Raw genomic sequence first — 21357 nt, forward strand, 5'->3', positions numbered from 1 at the left:
TAGAAATTACAGCTATTTAATTCAAGGGAACGCTGAACGCTAGTCTTTTCTGCAAGAGAGAGGGAAGGCCAAATGAATTTGCCAAAGGTTCTTAGGGTTTATTTATTTTGTCCCAAAGCCAGCAAAGACTGAACAACATGCAAAATATATCCTCCCTTCCCCTTGGCTTCCGTGTTGGAACTTTCTTAATTTTATCTCTCTTCAGTCTCTTCCCTGTCTTGGTGTTGCATCTCTGTTGGATGTCTTTTCCATTGCTTGTTTCTTCAATGTTGAAATTTTATAAGGCTTCATGCATAGCCCATTTTTTTTGGTATTGTTGTTATTTTTGTTTTCTTCTGTCTCTGCTGCTTGAATCAGAACTTAGTCCATTTTTCTTACTGTGCTTTCTATATTGTTTTAAATCAGAACCTTTGACTTCAACTACTTTCTATACACCGATGATGTTCATATTTCTATCCCCATCCCAGATCTCTCTCCTGACCTCCAGTTCCTGCATCCATATGCCCATCAGACATCTCTACTCTCTGTAGCCCACAGATGCTCCAAACCATATGTCCAAACTGAGCTCATCATATTTCTCATCATTCCAGTTTTTTTCCCTGCATTCATTATTTTCGTAACTAGAAGTATCAGTCACCAATGCCATTATTTAATTAGTTTAGGCAATTTTGAGTCTTCACTGTATGCCAGACACTGAGTTAGATCAGGGAACACAAAGATGAATAAGAGCTAGTATTTGGCCTCAATGTGTTCACAACCCAGTGGAGAAGATGGACATGTCAACAAATAATTACAGAGAAAGCCCAGCATTAGAAATATGCAGAGAATCTTAGTAGCGTGGGAAAGGGGCATGAATTATATCAGTGGTGGGGAGCATTCAAAGGAGAATTTTAGAAGGGTGATCCCTGAGCTGGCAATCAAAGGGTGAGAAAGGTAAAGGAAGAGAGGGGACAGATGCACAAAAGCATGGAGGTGACAGACAGCAGTGAAAGCAGACAATTAGCACAATTTCGGCTTTGCTGGAGCCTGGCATTTGAAGCAAGTAGACAGGGCTTAGTTATATAAAGGCTTACATGCCTTGTTCAGAAGGTTTGGGATTTTTTTCAGATAGTTTATATAGTCTCTCAGTCGAGTGTTCAGTGGCAAATATAAAGGTCAGACTTCTTCCCCTCCTCCTCTTCCTCTCCCTTCTTCTTCTTTCTTGAGAGAGGGTCTCCCTATGTTGCCCAGGCTGGTCTTGAATTCCTGGTCTCAAGCAATCTTCCTACCCCAGTCTCCTCTCTTAAAGTGTTGGGATGCAGGTGTGAGCCACTGTGCCTGGCCAAAAGGTCAGATTTCTATGGTTATGAGAGAGGATGAATTTGAGAGAGTAAGAATGGATAAAGGTAGAGAAATTAGGAGACTCTTGGGTTATTCTGGCTGAATAGTATGAAAGCCTAAGCCAGGAAGTGGCAGAGAAGTCAGTGGGTCTGAGAGATGTTTAGAATATATAACTGTGAGGGGCCAGGAACAGTGGCTCACGTCTAATCCCAGCACTTTGGGAAGTTGAGGTGGGCAGATTGCTTGAGGCCAGGAGTTCAAGACCAGCCTGGCCAACATGGCGAAACCACATCTCTACTAAAAATACAAGAAAAATTAACCAATCATGGTGGTGTGCACCTGTAATCCCAGCTACTACTGAGGCTGAGGCACCAGAATCGCTTGAACCCAGGAGGCAAAGGTTGCAGTGAGTCGAGCTCGAGCCCCTGCACTCCAGCCCGAGCAACAGCACAAGACTCTGTCTCAAATAATAATAATAAAAAGAAACAAAGAAAATATAACTGTCAGGAATTGAGCTTAAAGTTGAGATAAGGAAAAAAAAAAGGAGTCAGGGATAGATTGTAGCTATCTGGGTTGGGTAATGTGGAATATAGTAATGGTGCTAGCAGAGAAAACACAAGGGGCTCAGAAATATTCTTGATATATTAGACTGTGGTTCCTTGAACTCATCCTCCTATTTCCTGTCCTTGTACCATGGTGCATACTGGTGCCTGTGACTCAAACATGCCCATCACCCTTTTCCAGCTGGCCATCTCACCCGAGGTTCAGAGTCAATTCATTCGTCTATCCAGCATTTATCTGACCTAACTCAGCAGGGTCTGTGCCTTCTTCTGTGCTCCCACATCTCCCAGGGCTAAGCTTTATCCCCCAAACCACCCCACTGTAATGTACTTGCCTCTGTCCCCTCTGTCAGTCTCCAATAGAGAGGTTTTGAGGACAGAAGCCCAGCAGCCATTCAGTTGCTCTTTGCTGACTACTGAATGCATCTTGGGAAGAAATGAAGGTTGTTCTTTTTAGTTACAGAATTGAAATCTAATGCATCAGAGAAATGAGGACAACATAGATGGCATCTGAGCTTTGATTTTTCTTTCTTTCTTCTTATTATTTTTGGAGATGGGGCTCGCTCTGTCACCCAGGCTGGATTGCAGTGGCACAATCACAGCTCACTACAGCCTCGACCTCCTGGGCTCAAGTAATCCTCCCACCTCAGCCTCCAGAGTAGCTGGGATTACTGGTGCATGCCAACATGACCAATTCATTTTTTTTTCAGAGATGGGGGTCTCACTATGTTGCCCAGGCTGGTCTTGAACTCCTGGACTCAAATAATCTGGCCACCTTGGCCTCCTGAGCTTTGATTTTGTGACAGTTGTTACCAGTATGATCTCAGGGAAAGAGGAAAGATACAGGCAACATGTTCTATGACCATCTAACAATGTGATTTGGGGCTATAACAACTTCTCTGGCTATTAGGTGAGTGGGAAGTTTCACTTGTGTGAGTGAATGGCCAATACCCTGGAAGCAAAGCATCTGGGCTCAGGCCTTTCAGGGAGCAGGGTGGGAGGAGGATGGCTGATGGAAAGCAGTAGCACTGGTCAAAACAGTAAGGTGACAACAGGAGGCTCCAAGGAGGAGAGCTCAGTCACAGGGCTCTAGGTGGGCCTTTCCATTGATTCCTTAACAGTGCAGGATGGGTGTCAGCTGCAAATGAGATTCTTGTAAAGGGCAAGGACAGGAACAGGCTAAGGTTTCAGGGGCAGAGGAAGAAGGAGCAGCAGAGGGAGGAGGAAAGATGAAAAAATGCCTCTAGAGAAACAGTGGAGCTGTTGGAGCAGAAATGGTGGAGGCACAGAGAGAGCAACCTGAGTAGGAATTCCTAGCCTGCAGTGGGGCTGGGTCCACTGCGTATGGTGCAGACATGGAGACAGCAACCCAAGTGAGCTCCAAGCCTACAGTGGGCCTGTGTCCACTGTGTCCATAGCAGATGGTGCAGGCATGGAGACAGCAACCCAAGTGAGTTCTAAGCCAACAGTGGGGCTGTGTCCACTGCAGATGTTGCAGGCATGGAGCCAGCAGCCCAGATAAGCTCCAAGCCTACAGTGGGGTTGTGTCCACTGCAGATGGGGTAGGCATAGAGTCAGTAACCCAAGTGAGCTCCAAGCTTAGAGTGGGGCTGATCTGGGGGAGCCTCCAGAACTTGACAGCCTCACTACTGATTTATTTTGGCTCTGTGGTCGATGTAAAGGAAGAGAAAAGTGTGAGATGACCTGGAAGGAGTTGAGAAGGCATCCTGGGGGGACTGGAAATACCTTTGAGGCTAAGCCTAATGTCATCCCCTCTGTGAGGTCTTGTCTGTGTTTTCATTGTTGGAGTTCTTCTTTCCCTGGAGCTCACTCCTGGCCTTTAAGTCATCCAGTCTACCCCCACTCTGTGTTCTTAGTTCTGCAGTCACCACTTTTGGACATAGGGCTGAGATCTGATCTTTGCAACTTGACTCTGGGGCCTTCCTTGAGAACAGAGCTCTGGCCTTTTGTGCTAACTCTCTGTACTTTAAACTGCCTCAGTGAGTAGATCTGGCCTTGGGTGGACCATTGGCCTCTTTCTGGTTGACATCCATCCAAACACATTCAGTTTCCCTTGGAGAGGTGGAATTCAGACAACAATCCTTTGTCCCCCCTGGCTTAGCAATCTGCGGCAGCATGAGCTGGAATACTCCGCATTCCAGCCAAGCCTCTGCCCTCTCCAGGTTTTCCTAGCTAGAACAACTCAATAATTTCTGCAAGACAAAACTGACTTAAGGTAGGAAGAGCAGAACTTACTTACCATCTTCCAAATGATGTACTTATTACTTGCTTATCTCCACCTCAAGGGGGAGCAAAGATATGACGCCCCAGGGGTTAACCCAGGACTTTCATGTTAGTTCTGGTTCCTAACTCATTCCTGGGTGCCATGTGTTACTCTCTGGGTCCCCTATTGCTTCTTGGGTCCCTGTAATGGGCTGGTATTGGAGTCACTTTACTTTTTCCCTTTACTACAACAGACAATCCAGATGAACCTCCACAGTCAGTCAGCCAGCCAGATAGTGGCCATAAGTGTCAATTGATATTTGTCAGTTTCTTTCCTGCTCTTGTCTAGTTTGGAGGAGATAACCAAACTTTGATGGCATTCTACAACGTGCTGCTGACCACAATATGCCTTAATTCAGAGAGGTAATACAGGTGAAGCGATTAGCACAGTACCTGGCACAGAGTAAACACTCAGGAAATGGTAGCTGCCATCACTACCATCACCATCATCACCATCATAAACACCACCATCACCACCACCATCATCACCATCATAAACACCACCAGCCACCACCACCATCATCACCATCATAAACACCACCAACCACCACCACACCATCATCACTATCATCCCCATCATCACCACCACCACCACCACCATCATCACTATTATCACCACTACCATGATCACCATCATCACTATTTTCAACACTACCATGACTGCCATCATCATAACCACCACCATCATTGCCATCATCACTACTACCACCATCACTCAGTCTGTGCTTTTGCCCTTCTTTGAATGTTGAATGAGGCTCAATTTGTCCTTCACATGAATGTTGAAAAATAATAAAGCATTTAAAAATCCATAAATTGATATAATGGCCTGCCTCTATAATGTTCTGAATGCAAAAACAAATGATGAAGGCAGTGAACATTTTAAAACTAATGAGCTGGTTGAATAAGAACATTGATTATTAGGTGCACTTACCATCCGTGGAGTTGAAGGCATTGGGGTTAATGATTACACATTAGACTGAAAAATAGTTTACTGGCATTTTCTGAGCCAGCCCCATCTCCCATGCGGTCACTGTCATGTAAGTTGTCACATGTCACTCCATTCAGTGTGGCAGCTCTCCATGGGAATGTGTGGGAAGTGGCCAAGGGTTTGAGAGACAATGCTGGCTTTTCTGATGACAGGGCCTGGAAGATGTTGCAGGCCATTTGCTACACAAGGCCCCGGTGGAGAATGAAGAAGCCAAGTTTTAGAGGTTTGTGATCTTGGGATGATGCTGGCAGGTAATGGCTCAGCTCCCGAAGTGTTAAATGTGATTTGACAGCGTCAGCTGAGAACTCAGAGGTCCAGGCAATGGGAAACGGGAGGAAGTCGGCTGTGGGAACTGGTCCCGGGGCTGCTGTAGGTCTGGCCCCTCGGGAACACAACAGATCCGTTATATAACAGGGAGTGGTGCAGTTGGACTGGATTTGGGCTGTCTGCCCCGCAGAAGTGGCCTGTGCTGAATCTGGTAGGGGCAGTAACTTGTGGCTTTGGGGGAATGAAGTAGGGGCCGACTATACAGTCCAGTCTCTACACTAGAGGCCGCTAAACAAGAGGGAACATACGGCCAAGGGGCAGGGTTTAGGGCGGGCTCCAGGCCCACCAGGGAAGGCACAGGCCAGGCAACAGCAGCGGGAGGCAGGCTAGGCAGACCAAGTCAATACATGAGACCTGGGAGGACTCAGGGCTCATTCCAGGCACAGTAGATCCTATGCCTACAGCAGTGCAGGTCACTGCGGGCCTCGCGTGCCAAGCTCTCTGAGCCCCCCAACATCCTGGCAGCCCAGTCACAATCAGCTCAGGGCTGGAGAAGGCCCGGTAGCAACTGGAAGCATCTGTGTCCATAGCCCTGAGGGGCTGGGGGGCACAAGGACTAGCTGAGGAAGGGGACCCAATCATCTGAAGGGAGAACAATCCAAGGCACTGTTGAGTGTGTGGGGGACACCAACAAGCTGTCAGTGCTAGGGGCCAGTAAGGGGTGCTGCTAATGGGGGCACAGCCAGCGGCCAAGAGGGGAACAGAAATTGGAATGTGTATGGGTGGCTGAAGTTTTGTCTCTCCCAAGGTGGTTTAACTGGTAAGAGGCAGGACCTTTCATTCTTCGTTATAGACAGTTGGGTGTAACAAAAAGCTGCTCCCTCGGCTCCTTTTATGCAGGGGAGGGATGGCAAGGATTTGGGTTTGTGTATGGGAAGAGGTCATATAGAAACAATGAAAGAAATAGGGAGAAGACCTCCCCAAATGTGGTTTCTCCCCAACCCCCTAACGCTCATTCCAGCTTTCCAGCTTTTCTAATTTGTGGTTATAATTGGGATGGTGCCATTCTGACCCCCACCCATTCTTCCAGGTTGAGAGACATAGTCTAGAGAGGAAGGAGGTGTGCAAAGAAGCCTGATGCTTTGGGGTCTCTTCCTGGGGCTGGTGGTAGAAACTCAGAAGTCAGTGTCAAGGACCTTTCATCTGAGATGCACAGGCATGAGATTCCTAAGCCAAGAGGCCAAAAACAACAGGCCCACAGCTCTAGCTTAATTTCAACACTGCTGCAAACTCAGAAATGTTAACCTCAAAAGACATGGTGTCTGGCTAGTGATTCCCAATGTAGCCTCCTGATCTTCCCACCAAAGTCCCTAGGAACATACAGAATAAGATAAAAGCTTGTCATCAACGCTGGAAACTAGACATCTAGGTTGTCGTAGAGGCATGTGAATTGTTTGAGGAAGTCATTCAACAAATATTTGTTGAGCATCTACTCTGTGCCAGACATCGTTCTAAGCACTTGGGATAAATCGGTGAACAAAACAAAGATCTCCTCCTCATTGAGAATACAATCTCTTCATAAATGCATAGTTCTGGCCTCCCAAAGACTAGGGCTTCCCATATTTTTATACAAATGTATATCCCCTCCCCCCTGTTCTAAAATATATATAATATATAATATATATTTATATATAAATATATATATACACTTTTTTTTAAGAGACAGGGTTTTGCTATATTGCCCAGGCTGGTCTCAAACCCCAGGGTTCAAGCAATTCTCCCACCTTCGCCTCCCAAAGTGCTGGGACTACAGGCATGAGCCACCATACCTGGCCCTATTTCCTCCCTTTTTGTCAAGGAACAAACATGTTTCTTTTGGCAAAAAATAAATTAGCAAATACAGAAAAAATAAATAATCCCACTAGCCTGAGATAATCTTTGTTCAAACATTGGCATACAGCCAATAAGCTATTAACAAAAAAAATTATGTGCAAACATGCAACCTTATTTATTTCCATGTGATTGAATGTCGACTCTTAAATCTCCATTGTTGTGGATGATGGAAAGTTAATTTTGTCAATTCAAAGTAAATTTAGTCACTCTAAACTTAAAACACAGTCTCCTCTGGGTAACTACTCACTCAATTCAGGATTTTCCCTGCTGGGCTGCTGTGTAGTATGGTGGTGTTTGGAAGGTGCACACAACTCGCAGTTGCCTCTCTGCTGGAATTCATTGCGGATGTCACCTGTCAGCCTCTCCTTTGTCCAGGGAGGTCCCATCCTCACCACGTGGGCTGCCGAGACATCTGGTTCTCTGATCCGTGAAGGTCATCCTGCTTCCTCTGTGTCTGACTGTCAAGAGCTCCCTGGGGCAGCTGGCACATCAGGACAATCCTGGGTACCTCTTCAAGGCACAGGAAACTTTCAGCTATACTCCCACCCCCAAAGGAAGACTCGGGAGAGTGTCCCAGAATCTTTGTCTAAATATCCCAGGTGGATATTTCTACTCTGTGTAGACTCACACTCCAAGAGGCTCTTTTCTCCCAGAATCTCAGGCAGGGAGTGGGATACAGGTCTCTGCGCAGTTTTCTCCAGTGTGGACGGCCCCTGTCTCTCGGTGCTGACTTCGGAAAGGAGCAGAGTGGGCAGAGGCCCTCTCAGGCTCCAACCTGTGGCCTTTGAACGTCACCCTCCCTTCAGCTGGGCAGACTTTTATCTGCTTTTGGATAGGAAGAAAGCTGCTCAGATAGCATCTCATGTTCTTCCCAAGTTCGTGGTTTATGACATAAATTTTGTGCTTTGCATCCTCCAGGCTTTTCTCTTTGTAGTCAAAGCCAAGCTTTTGGCAACAAAGAAACAAACACAATAAAAACAAATCAAATGTATTTATCTGGATAAGCCACACAAGTTTAGTGGCTTAAACAAGGCAAAGTTATTAGCTTACATTTCCGGAGGTCAGAAGCCCAGCATAGGTCTTCCTGGGCTAAAATCAAGGTGACAGCAGGATTGCACTTCTTTCTGGAGGCTAGAAGGGATAATCCATTTCCTTGCTTTTTCAGCCTCTGGAGGCCACCTGCGTTCCCTTGGCTCATGGCCCCTTCCTGCATCTTTAAAGTCAGCAGCAGAGCATTTTCAAGTCTCACTCTGACTCTGACCTCCTCTTCTACCTCCCTCCACTCTTAATATAAAACACAGTCTCCTCTGGGTAACTACTCACTCAATTCAGGCTTTTCCCTGCTGGGCTGTTGTGTTTGGAAGGTGCACACAACTCGCAGTTGCCTCTCTGCTGGAATTCACTACAGATGTCGCCTGTCAGTCTCTCCTTTGTCCAGGACCATCCTTACTGTATTAGCTGCTGAGGCATCTGGTTCTCTGATCCTTCCAATTTTTTTTTTTTTTTTTTTGAGATGGAGTTTCACTCTTGTTGCCTAGGCTGGAGTTCAATGGCATGATCACAGCTCACTGCAACCTCCGCCTCCTGGGTTCAAGAGATTTTCCTGCCTCAGCCTCCCGAGTAGCTGGGATTACAGGTGCATGCCACCATGCCTGGCTAATTTTTGTATTTTTAGTAGAGATGGGGTTTCACCATGTTGGTCAGGCTGTTCTTGAACTTCTGACCTCAGGTGATCTGCCCACCTTGGCCTCTCAAAGTGCTGGGATTACAGGCAGGAGCCACTGAGCTGAGCTGTTCCTTCCACTTTTAAGGATACTTGTTATTACACTAGGCCAGCCTGGATCATGCAGGATGATTCCTTTATTTTGAAGTCAGCTGATTAGCAACCTTAATTCCATCTGCAATCTTAATCCCCCCTTGTCATGTAACATCACATATTCACAGGTTCCCAGGTTCAGGATGTGGACATCTCTGGAGAAGCCATTTTTCTGTCCATCATACTTTTGTCAAAGGCTTGATTCATATCATTATGAACCATGGTTTTCAGTATTATGGTCTTTGCTACTGATTTAACAAAGTCTATTTAGAAATTCTAAAGCCAATGCTTTGACTTATTTTTTTTAAATAATCATATAGATGGCATGAATTGAAAGTGAAAAGCCCAAAGGGACATTGAAAAGCTCATGGTGAAAATAAAAACTCAATTTTATTCTCCAGATCTGATCTTGTTTCATGTATGTGGATCATATTTACACCATGTTTTTTTGTAAGCGGTTTTATTCACTTAATAATATAATGCAGACATCTTTCTATGGCAATACATCTTATTTTATCACATCATCTTAATTTCTTTTCTTTTCTTTCTTTCTTTTTTTTTTTTTTTTTTTTTTTTGAGACAAAGTCTCACTTTGTCACCCAGGCTGGAGTGCAGTGGCACGATCTTGGCTCACTGCAATGTCCACCTCCTGGATTCAGGCAATTCTTCTGCCTCAGCCTCCCGAGTAGCTGGGATTACAGGCACATGCCACCACACCTGGCTAATGTTTGTATTTTTAGTAGAAATGGGGTTTCGCCATGTTGGCCAGGCTGGTCTTGAACTCCTGACCTCAGGTGATCCACCCACCTTGGCCTCCCAAAGTGCTGAGATTACAGGTGTGAGCCACGGTGTCCGGCCTCACATCATCTTAATATCTGCAGAGTACTCCCAGAATTTATTAGCCTATTGCTTATTGTTGCTGCCGTTGGGTATGACTAAAATGCAAGGCCAGTTTCTGGCCCTCACAGTGCTCCTGGCACAGCTGCAGCATCCTGCAGTTTCAGAGCCTAGGCAGTTCATTCAATAATCAGAGTAAGGAAGGGTCAGGAAGTGCCAGTGCAGGGTCCCCACCCTCACCTAGGGGTGATGATGGCTCTCAGGGAGCTGTTCTGACTCCAGGTGCTGATAGCAGAGTTTCTCTGGCAACCTGTAGCACTGCCTTGAGAAATGATTATCTAAAGTATATTTGCATGGGGGTGAGGGGTGCAGAGGGAGTACGAGAGTCACAGTGTCTTAGCAGTGGATTGAGCAGAGTGATGGTGATGCCAGTGGCCACAACTCTTTGGAGCCCTGAGTGGTAGCAGTGATATTGAGGCCAGAGGCACCACGGCAGGGGGCCCATCCCAGAAAGACCTGGGGCCCTTGGCTGGTGACAGATAACTCAGGGACTAGACCAGGATCTGTCTCACTTGCTTTCCTGGTAAGTTTTTCTCTCTATCAAACAGAGCAGGTTTTCCCTCCCATTCAATCTCACATTGCTATGTCCAGAAAATCATCACACTCTTCCACCAGAGGGGTGGATATTGCTTTCTCAGTTTTCAGTTTTGTTTGCCCACTCACTGTATATTCTTTTGGTCTTTCCAATGGTGATCCAAGGATTTATTTAACCCAGCGGTCAAATTGGTCATTTTAAATAATAGTACATCTTGTCCAAGTCCAAAAATAAAATGTCCTGGTATGAGAAGGCAAGCGGAGGAAATTGGGTAGAGTAGGCTGAAAATGTTTTATAGCACCATTACCCAGAGCCCAAGCCCCTTTTTCATTTATCCCTTTTTTGTCCTGGCATGGCAGGAGTCAGAGCGCCTTCTGTTTGTCTTGATTAAAGTCAGCCTCCACCTTCCCCCGAGCCCAGTTGCCCTTCTCGGGACACAGGCTGCATTCACCATGGGTCTGTCTGCCCAAGCTCTTTGCAGATTTTATGAAAGGCGTTTTCACTTGGATTAAACAGGCGCTGTGTTTGTGTGTGGTGTGTGTGAAGGAGAAAATGAATCACTTCAACTTTGGGCAAGGATTTTAGGTGTTGTGTTTGTCCCATGCAATTACATAAACATACCAGAACTCATTAAAAAAAAAAAGTAGAAGAGGGGGGCAGAGATTCAAGTGCTTGCGATGATCTAAACAGTGCGGCACATTTTCCATACATTAGACCTCAGAAAGGGTTGTGTTCTGCCCTCTCACAACAGACTCCAAGTCCAAAGGAAAGTTTGAGGTTTTACATTTCTGTTTGTGGTACAGGAAAAGGCTTATGATCTGAGGGCTTGATTCAGTGAAATAACATTGCCTTTATACACATTTGCTTCTCAAGGAGGGCAGGAGTTGGAAGCGACCGTTGTGAAACGTTAAAGATTTTCTGGCAGAGGGAAAGGGATTTTTTTTTTCTCCCTCCCTGCCGAGGAAAAAACAGTTCTAACGAGGAGTTACTTTGTAGTTTTAACTCATATTCAAATACTCCCAGCCGAGAAGCTGCCATCGATCCTCCCATGGACCCCTGATCCTGGTTTGGAGGAACTTTTCACAGCTCTCTCTCCCTCCCTCAAACCCTGTGCAATGAGTTTGCAGAAGAGAGTCTTCCCGAGAAGGCAGAACGGTGAGTGGAGCTCCTTCTCCTATCCCAGGGGACTCAGGGGAGGTTGGAATGGAGGGGTGGACCCTTCCTGACATCCTCCCAGGGGAATGGAAGCATGGTTTTGGTCACACTGTGTAGTATATGAGTGAGTGTGTGTGCACACGTGTGAGTGTGTGTGCACACGTGTAAGTGTGTGCACACGTGTGCTACAATAGGACACAATGCCTGTCTTTGCAGAGGCTGGCTGAGTGCTCACCATGTGCTTGGCAGAGAGTTCGGGAAGGGCAATTGCAGGACCCCCACAGGGGAGGAGAGTGAACCCTGGCCAGGGCAATGGTTTTCCATGTGCCCTGGCTTCCTCTTCAAGGGGCAGAGGCATCAGTGTCTAAAACGCTAGCTCTCAGGGTCCCCACCAGTTCCGCTCCAGTTTCAGCAGAAGCAGAACAGAAGAGGGAGCTGCTCAGCTCTGGGAGAAGTGAACAGAGTGCTGGTCTCTGGAGCAGATCTGAGAACTGGGAGGGGCCTCCATCCAGATCCCCTACCTTCCTGCAGGTACAGCCCAACAGATGAGAGCATTTCTTATTAAAATCTTCTTCTTTTGCTCTGGAAACATAAACAGGCATCAGGGCAGAACGTTTTAACCCTTCTGCCCAACTTTTAAAGTTAACACTGGCGAAACTTCAGCTCTGTTGCAACTTTGGCATAAGAGAGTAAACACATGGTTTTCCTTAAAAAGGAGAAGTAAGCAAGTCAAAGGCATATTGTGACTTTTCTAGCTCCAGAAAGATATGGCTAGAACCCTGGCATCTACTTGCTTAGGTTGCATTAAGGCATCCGCTGAAGTCTGAAGAAAGGCGGTGGGGTGTAGGGAATAAGAACCTGGGCCATGGGGCGTGGCCACCTGGGATGGAATCTTGGCTCTGAGGGTAACAGGCTCCTTGATCTTGGAAAAGGCATTCAAAGGCTCACTTTCCTCCTTTGCAAAACGGTGGTCATAAATTCTTACCTCAGAGGAAGGCAGAAACAATAACTAAGATAAAGTGTGTGAAATGACCCAAATGGCATGTACGAATTCAGAGGACATGTCAGCTCTCCTAAGCAGGCTGCTCCCCTCTTCTGACACAGCAACCATCATAGATATACAGGCTTGAGGATGAAGAAAAGAGTGCTTGAGGGCCCAAAGTAGCCCTGGCTCTTCGTATAGCAGAAAGTAGGGTGAGCATTCAGGCGGCCTCCCTTTGGAGGCAGATGACATGGATGCATTTACTTCCACTGGGGATCTTCGAGGGTGGGACTTGACCTGGTGTTTACTAGGTGCTCCGTGTTTGGTGAAACCATTTTATTCACTCTGATTCACAGGGAGGTCTTACCACTTCCTACCCTGGCTGCACTGCCTTTGGTTGGGTTTCCCTGGTAACAGATAGTGAGACAGAGATTTGCGCATAGGAAGTTCATTGGTGTGTGCTCTGGGAACAACACCAGTGTGGGGTGAGGGAGACAGAACCAGACAGATGGAGAAGTTGGGCTGTGATGCAGTTGCAACACTGGCCTCAGCGGATCCAGGGGATCTTATGGGGTTTTGTATCCCTGCAGTGACCAGTCATTGCTTGTGGGCTGCCCCTGGAATCCAGGCATAACCTTGGGCGAGGCAGCTGTCTTTGGCTGAAGGCAGTTTCCTGAGAGGGACTCAGTTGTGAGTTGTCACAGGCAACACTTATGTCAGCTGTGGGAATGAACACCTCGGTCCAGGGGTGAGGAGCTTATCCAGGCGATGCCCCATCATCTACTCAATACATTTGACACAGTGCCTTCTTTCTCTGAGTTAGGCTGTTAGAAGACTGGGCATTCACATGCAGGGACATCTGTCCAGTTAAATCCTTGCATAGAAGTGTGACTTTGGATAAGCCCCTTTCCATATCTGGGACTCAGTGTCCCTGTCTATAAAGTGGATGGAAGGGTGTTGGACTAGACATGGCCTCTAAAAACACTCCAGCTCTGCTATTTCACATGTGCAGATTCTGAGCATGTGGTCATGGTGGTTGGATGTGTCCTCAATAATAGTTGGGTCCTGTGGTCTCCACCATAGGTGCCTTGACTCCTTCTGCTGGGAAATAGGAATCGAGTCACCTGGGGATCCTTGGGACTTGGCCCCTGTCAGCAAGGAGGGGCTGGGCCTGTGGGAAGCAGAGGGAGGCTCTGCATAGGGCTGGAGGGTGGGGCATAGGGTTTGAGGAGGATTCTGCTGCACACCTTCCCCCACCATCCCCCCAACGTCTCTCCAATAAAAAAAGTAAAACCACATGAGACACTGCCATATGTCTTTGATAGTTAAGAGCTATGTAATGTTGCCCGGGACAAGCATGGATATAGTTTTATTACTCTCCGTCTCCTCCTAATTTCCTATTTACTTTTCAATATACAAAGAGTGAAATCACTTTCCCAAACACTTGGAATTCATTTTCATTGCTTTTTTTCTTTTCTTTTCCTTTTTTTTTTTTTTTGACAGGATCTCATCTGTCGCCCAGGCTAGAGTGCAGTGGCATGATCATGGCTCACTATGGCCTCAACCTCCTGGGTTCAAGTAGTTCTCCCACCTCACCCTCCTTAGTAGCTGAGACTACAGGAGTGTGCCACCATGCCTGGCTAAATTTTATTTTTTTGTAGAGATGGAGTCTTCCTATGTTGCTCAGGCTGGTGAGCCACTGTGCCCAGCCTGGAATTTATTTTCAACAAATTATTTATTTAGAGTATTCTAGGCTTCAAGCACTGTGCTGGGCTCTGGGGATCTAATGGGACACATTAAACAAACAACTGTACACACATAAATATAACGGCAAAGAGGGTTAAGTTCAATGGGAGGCTGTAACAGGGAACTGGCCTAGTCTGGCAGATCAGCGTGGGGCTTCCCTGAGGAGGTGCTATTTGAGTTGTTTTCTGAAGGGTGTGTGGGAGTTACACTGGGGCAGAGATGGAGAAGCAAATGGGCGAATTGTAGAATAGGGATGGGAAAAGAAAGTGTTTTAAATCTTACCAGCTTAACCTAGCCACTGTGAGTTTTTTAAGTGTACATCCATCCAGTCTGTTTTTCTTGCAGCATCTTAAAAAAATTATGGTGACTTGTTAGCTAAGGGAATAAGATCTTTTTGCTGGTGGGGCAAGGTTTTGCCTGTGTATCAGCCAGTTGTCTCTGTTCCCCACATCTGGCAGCCAACCCCTCAGTGTGCATCCCTCACTACCAGGGGCCTCGCCCTGAACCCTGGAAAGCCCTCAGTAATACCAGCAGCTCCCTCTTCCTGAGTGCTTTCAGCACCAGGTATTGATTTAGGATCAACCTGCATGAGCACTGACTCATTTGATCTTACCTACAGCACTTTGTTTTTATTTTTATTTTTTATTTTTACCTACAGTGCTGCGGGGTACATGCTGTTGTCTTTACTTCTCAGGTGAACCAAAACGAGACACAGGGAGTTTAACCAGGTGGTGAGTGGCAGGACAGATTTGAACACAGGCGAGTCTATTCCATCCTAAAGCCTGTACTCTTAGTAAGCAGTATGCAGCTGAAAAAGCACGATGAGCTTTCTACATATCCATACTGCTCACATGCTGATGCTTCCACTCGACATTGGGTTGTGGATAACTTCTCAGTTCCGACAAAGTTATCTGAACCACCAGTCTTACCAACCTCAGAAAATCAGATCAGATGCCTGTGCAGTAATTTATTTAACCATTCCCCAATTATGGACATCTTGGCTTGCTTTCAATTTTATGTTTTCCAAAATATCATCATAAATATTTTCAAACATATGGAAAAGAGGAAAGAATTGTAGTCAACATACCTATGTCCATTATCTAGATTCTACAAATAACATTTTACTATATTTGCTTTATCACATCTATCCATCTCTCCATCCCTCTGTCCATCCATGCATCCATCTTTTTTTTTCATTTTTTTCTTTTTTAAATATAGAGATGAAGTCTTACTATGTTGCCCAGGGGGGCCTCGAACTCCTGTCCCCAAGTGATCCTCCCTGCCTCAGCATCCTAAAGTGCTGAGATTACAAGAGTGAGCCACCATGCCTGGCTATCCATCTTATTTTTGAATACATTTCCAAATAAGTTGGGGATTAAATAAAGAGTACCTGAGGGCCCAAAGTAGCCCCCCTGGCTTCCTCTCTAGTAGAAAGTAGGGTGAGGATATAGGTGGTCTCCCTTTGGAGGCAGACTATGTGTGTGCACTTACTTACACTGGCGAACCTTCCAGGGTGGAACTTGACTTCATCATACATCTAACTTTCAATATTTGTTTACTGTTGTTCTTTCAGGTAAGATTTACATACAGTGAAATGTATGTATCTTAAGTGCACTGTTCAGTTCATTGTGAAAAGTGTATATCCCAGTGTAAAGCACACCCCTAGCAAGGCATAAAATGTTATCATCACTGGCTGGATGCAGTGGCTCACATCTGTAATCCCTACACTTTCGTAGGCTGAGGAGGGAGATGGCTGATGCCCAGGAGTTCAAGACCAGTCTGTGCAACATAGCAAGACCCCATCTCTAAAAAAATTAAAAATTTGCTGGGTGTGACGGTGCACACCTGTAATCCCAGGTACTTGGAAGGCCGAGGCAGGAGGGTTGCTTGAGTCTGGGAGGTTGAGTTTGCAGTGAACTATGATTGTATCACTGCATTCCTGCCTGAGTGACAGTAAGACTTTGTCCACCCCCACCCAAAAAAATTACCATCATGATCACCCCATAAAGCTCTTTTGTGCCCTTCTCAGTTGCTTTCAATTTTTGCTGATAATACACAACTTGTTGCTAACTTTAAAGACCTGATTAAATAAAGTATGGCACCTGCTTTGTCCTCCTTTGACCATGGGGGCAGAACCTTTGCCTGCAAAGGCCCCCAGTTGTGGTGAGCAGACCTCATGATGAGTTCAAGTGCAGACTTTGGCTGGGGGTTCTGGGATAAGAAAGCAGCACCAAGCCATGGGTTATTCTGGGCTAAAGGGCAACAAGGTACAGAGAGTGGTCCTGGCTATCTCTGGGCTTGGGATTAGGGTTGCAATTTTGGGTTCTGACAGTGAGGTTAGAAACAGACCAGGGCAGAGGAGATGGAGCAGGGGCCCCATGGGTGGTGAGCACTGTATTGAGGCTTTGTATGTCCTTGTTTATCCTGAGGGCCTCACCTGAGCCCCCATGGACCCTAAGGCCCAGTGATGGGTGCCAAGCTGTTCCCACTAGAGTTGTCTTCATATTTCCTGCTTCAGTCCAGACTAGAACAGGCATTGGAGGCAATGCATGTACCTTTCGCTAGCAAGATGAATACAAAAACAGCACAAAATAGATTGCAGGTAGTGTCAGGCAGATGTGCTTTCAACCGTCTGAATCGCTATGTTGTTATGAGGTGGAGAGGTAGACACAGGCATTTCTGGCTCTTGCACACTGCTGTTCTTTTCTTCCCATTGCAGAGGGTGTGTGGGGCACTGCGGGCGAGATGGAGCTGAGGGAAGGCAGAGCTGGTATGTGTTGAACATCCACTGTATTTCAGGCAGTGAGAGCATTCCGTATAAGTCTTATAATAACCCATTTTACAGATGAGGAAGCTGATGCTCAGAAAGAGGACTGGCTTCCCTCAGGTCACACACTAGTCAGCAGCAGCCCAGGGGATAGGTACTCAGGCTGCTGGACTCCTGGACCAGTGCTCTTTTCAATGCAAACCCCTCCTGTGACTAGGGTGTGCATGTGCATACGTATGCCTGTAACAGGTTAGATCCATGTGTTGATGTGTCTATATTGTCTCTGTGTCTATGCATCTGATCACAAAGAATCCCTCTTTCCCTCCTTCCTTTGCCCTTCTTCCTCCCGGCCTTTTTTTCTTCTTTCTCTTCCTCTTCTCATCCCTTCCTCTCACAGCTACTTAGCATCCAGTTTATGTCAGCTACTATGCTCAATACCAGGGCTACAAAGAAAGATATGGCACAGCCCCTGGCAGCAAGGCTTTATTCCCTTACTGGATAAGGCAGACACACGGATGAGAGAACTCAGCATGGAGTGCTTTGGGAGGACAGAAGGGCAGCTCCTTATTTATTTCTTATTTATTGAAACAAGGAGTGCAGTGGTATGATCAAGGCTCACTGCAGCCTTGACCTCCTGGCTTAAGCCTGGGCTTAAGCAATCCTCCTGCCTCAGCCTCCTAAGTAACTGAGACTATAGGCACATGCCACCGTGCCAAGATAATTTTTTTTTTTTTTTTTTTTGAGACGGAGTCTCACTCTGTCGCCAGGCTGGAGTGCAGTGGCACGATCTCGGCTCACTGCAACCTCCACCTCCTGGGTTCAAGCGATTCTTTTGCCTCAGCCTCCCGAGTAGCTGGGATTACAGGAGCCCGCCATCGTGCCCGGCTAAGTTTTGTATTTTTAGTACAGACAGGGTTTCTCCATGTTGACCCAGCTTGTCTCCAACTCCTGATCTCAAATGATCCACCTGCCTTGGTCTCCTAAAGTGATGGGATTACAAGCATGAGCCACTGCACCTGGCCCATACCAAGCTAATTTTTCATTTTTATTTTTGTAGGGACAGAGTCTTGCTGTAGAGACAGGGTCTTTCCCAGGCTGGTCTTGAACTCCTGGCCTCAAGTGATTCTGCCACCTCAGCCTCCCAAAGAGTTAGGATTACAGGTCTGATCCACTATGCCCAGTCAAGGCAACTGGTGATTTAATGTGTGAGTTGGGAGGGGGTGTCAGGGAAGTCTTCCTGGAGGAGGTGATTCTGAGCCAAGCCTTGAAAAACATACGAGAGTTCACTGGAGGCAGGGCTTGTTGAAGCTCTTGCTTAGAAAGGGCAGAGTGTGCTGACATGTGGAGGTGGAAGGATGCACGAAGCATCTGGAGGAACTTCAAGCTTCGGGGAGACAAGCCTGTGTCCTTGGGCAGGGATTTAAAATTTTTACTTATTGAGTCAGTCATGTCATGACAACAACAAATTAAGAGAAGAAAGTAGGGATTTCTTAATCTTTAAAAATGTTGCTTTCTGATGCAAGGCAGGAAGCGGCGTTCCTCAGATACTTGTGTGGGCAGAAAGACTGAAAGCGTGGGACAAATAACTGCTTTGCACAGCTGGGCACCATCCACCTCGAACTCCACCCTTGTCCTGTCTGAAGCCACGCAGGCCAGGGCCCCTGGCCAGGGCATCTCGGACATTCTGTGACAGCCAGAAAAGATGAGGGACTCAACTGCCTCCACACCCTTGTAAAAGGCAAGACCCCAAACTGAACACACGGTTCCTGCCAAAGTCTTGCTGAGTGGAAACATTATCCCCCTTCTCCCCCGGGTGTGTCATTCATTAATACCTGGCCTTTTGTTGTTGCCAGGTGGTGCTGTGCAAACCATCCTAATATTGGCCTTAAAAATAGCACCACCCAGGCACTGACCACTCCCTCCCAGTGTGGCGTTTAACCCTTTCTAAGCCCACCCATGTGATAGGGCTGAAGGGGATGGGTAGGAATCTATAGATGCTCAGCACGGCAATGTTTACTTACTCAGCTTTTGGTACAAGGACAAGAACTGACTGGATTTTGTTGTCAGATAATCCTGGGTTAACATCCTGGCTCTGTACTTTGGGCTTTGAGTTGTTTTACTCCCTGTGATGTCTCTTCCTCCCTTTCTTATAAGAAAAAGGGGAAATCATTATGGTACCAACCCTCCAAGTGAATTGTGGAGCTGGATACTGTGTGGATGGTACTTAGCCTTGTGTCTAGCTGTTCCATGGTGAGCAGGCCTATGCAAATCTACCCCCAAAGGCTGAGGAAGTTGAGGGGCCAAAGAAAGAAGCTGAAAAATCCAGTTTCTTAGAAAGAAATGTTGAATAGGGACTTATGTCCAGAAGCCATGTCTGTGTCTAGGATGGCGAGACAAGATGGGGAATCCCCACAATTACACCCCAGACCCAGGGTTTATATATCATAGGAGAAGGGTACAGTGCTTCAGAAGGAATGGGTAGGGTGATTGCTCAAGGTCAGGATTTATGGTAAGTACAATAACATCAAGATTGTTTTGACCTAAGGGCAGGATAAGTACATGCTCTTATAGAAGGAACAGTAGATAGACTAGAAACCTTACGAGACTTTCCTGGAACTGGAGTTAATCAGAATCCAACATGGGGGATTAGCACCCAAGATGGAGTTGCCTCAGCCTCCACACTGGCCCACAGCAAGTGCTGCACAAATGCTTGTTGTTGCTGTTATTAATCAGCCAAGGTTCTATATCTCTGAGTATTTTTTATTTGTTTTAGAGCCATGAATTAAACCAAGTGATTCTTCTTGTCATAACCGGAGGGTCATGAATGCTCTTGGAACTAAACTCTCTTCCCTTGGAGAGAACATTCTGTTTCCTAATCTGTGGCTTCTAGGAGCTAAGAGAGATACTGTGAATATGTTTTTTAAGTTCCATTTAAACCTGGGCCTAATCACATAAATTACGCTAAGGAAATGTCTGGAAGAGCTCTTTGTAAACTCGAAACTACAAACAAATGTAGAAACTCATTACATGGCATTAGTCATTTATTTATTCATTCATTTATGCATTGATTCACTCAGTAAATGTTTATCAACCCTTTATGGGCCAGGCATGCTCTAGTGCTGGGGACCCCACAGTGAACAGGCTGATGAGGTCCCTGTGTGGGACCTAGATGGGGCGGATGGGTGGTATGTAAGTACCCAAGCAGACTAACAAGACAGCTTCAAATGCTGGCAAGTTCTATGAAGAAAATAAAATAAGGAGAGGTAACGGTGAGTGCCTGGTTTAGGTTGAGTGGTCAAGAAAGATCCCACTTAGGAGATGGAGTCAGGGAAGAGCCAGCCATATGAAGATCTGGAAGTGGAACTTTCCTGTAAGAGAAAACAGCTAGGGCAGAAGTCTTAGGGTGACAAGGGCATGGCTTATTCAAGAAAGAGCCAGAAGGCCAGGGTGGCTGTGGGATGCAGCGAGCAGGAGAGGCAGAGGTGGAAGCTGGAGTTTGGGAGATAAACAAGGGTGAGATCATTTAGCTCCTTTGGGACACTGTAAGGGATTTGGGTATTATTTTGGAAAACAACGCAAAGCCTTTGGAAGGGGTGGAGCACAGGGCATTTTTGGGGCAGTAAATATATCTCTCTGTATGATACTACAGTGGTAGATCCATAACGCTATGCACTTGTCAGAACCCACAGAACTGCACAACACAATGGGTGAACCATCATGTAAGCCATGAACTTTAGCTAATAATCATGTATCAGTATTGGTTTATCAATTGTAAAAAGGTACCACACCAATGCAAGATGTAAATAGTATGGGAAATTGTGTGTGTGGAGAGGGAGATCAGTATTCGGGAGTTCTGTACTTTCTGTGCAATATTTCCGTAAAGCTAAAACTGCTCAGAACAATAAAGTTTATTAAATTTTTTAAAAAGTGGTTGGGTGCAGTGGCTCATGCCTATAATCCCAGCACTTTGGGAGGCCAAGGAAGGAGGATTGCTTGAGGCCAGGAGTTCCAGACCAGCCTGGGCAACACAGAGAGACCGTGTCTCTACAAAAAAAAAGAAAAAAGAAAAAATAGCCAAATGTGGTGGCATGTGCTTGTTGTCCTAGCTACTCGGGAGGCTGAGGCTGGAGGATTGCTTGAGCCAGGAG

General features: G+C 46.3%; 1 protein-coding gene across 3 annotated transcripts in view; it reads left to right on the plus strand.

Annotated features, from left to right (window-relative positions):
* IL16 (interleukin 16) overlaps positions 1 to 21357 on the plus strand; it is a 147494-nt gene that overhangs the window by 7991 nt on the left and 118146 nt on the right. For 2 of the 3 annotated variants that reach the window (XM_063596880.1, XM_063596881.1), the window contains exon 1: positions 11096 to 11714. The exons of the other annotated variant lie outside the window; for it this stretch is intronic. In XM_063596880.1, the coding sequence (XP_063452950.1) occupies positions 11675 to 11714 (40 nt within the window). In that variant the 5' untranslated portion in view covers positions 11096 to 11674. Of the gene's footprint in view, positions 1 to 11095; positions 11715 to 21357 lie in introns of those variants that run through there. 3 annotated transcript variants of the gene reach the window in all.

Source organism: Pan paniscus, chromosome 16 (genome assembly GCF_029289425.2).
Source record: "Pan paniscus chromosome 16, NHGRI_mPanPan1-v2.0_pri, whole genome shotgun sequence".
In the NCBI taxonomy this organism is placed as follows: domain Eukaryota; kingdom Metazoa; phylum Chordata; class Mammalia; order Primates; family Hominidae; genus Pan; species Pan paniscus.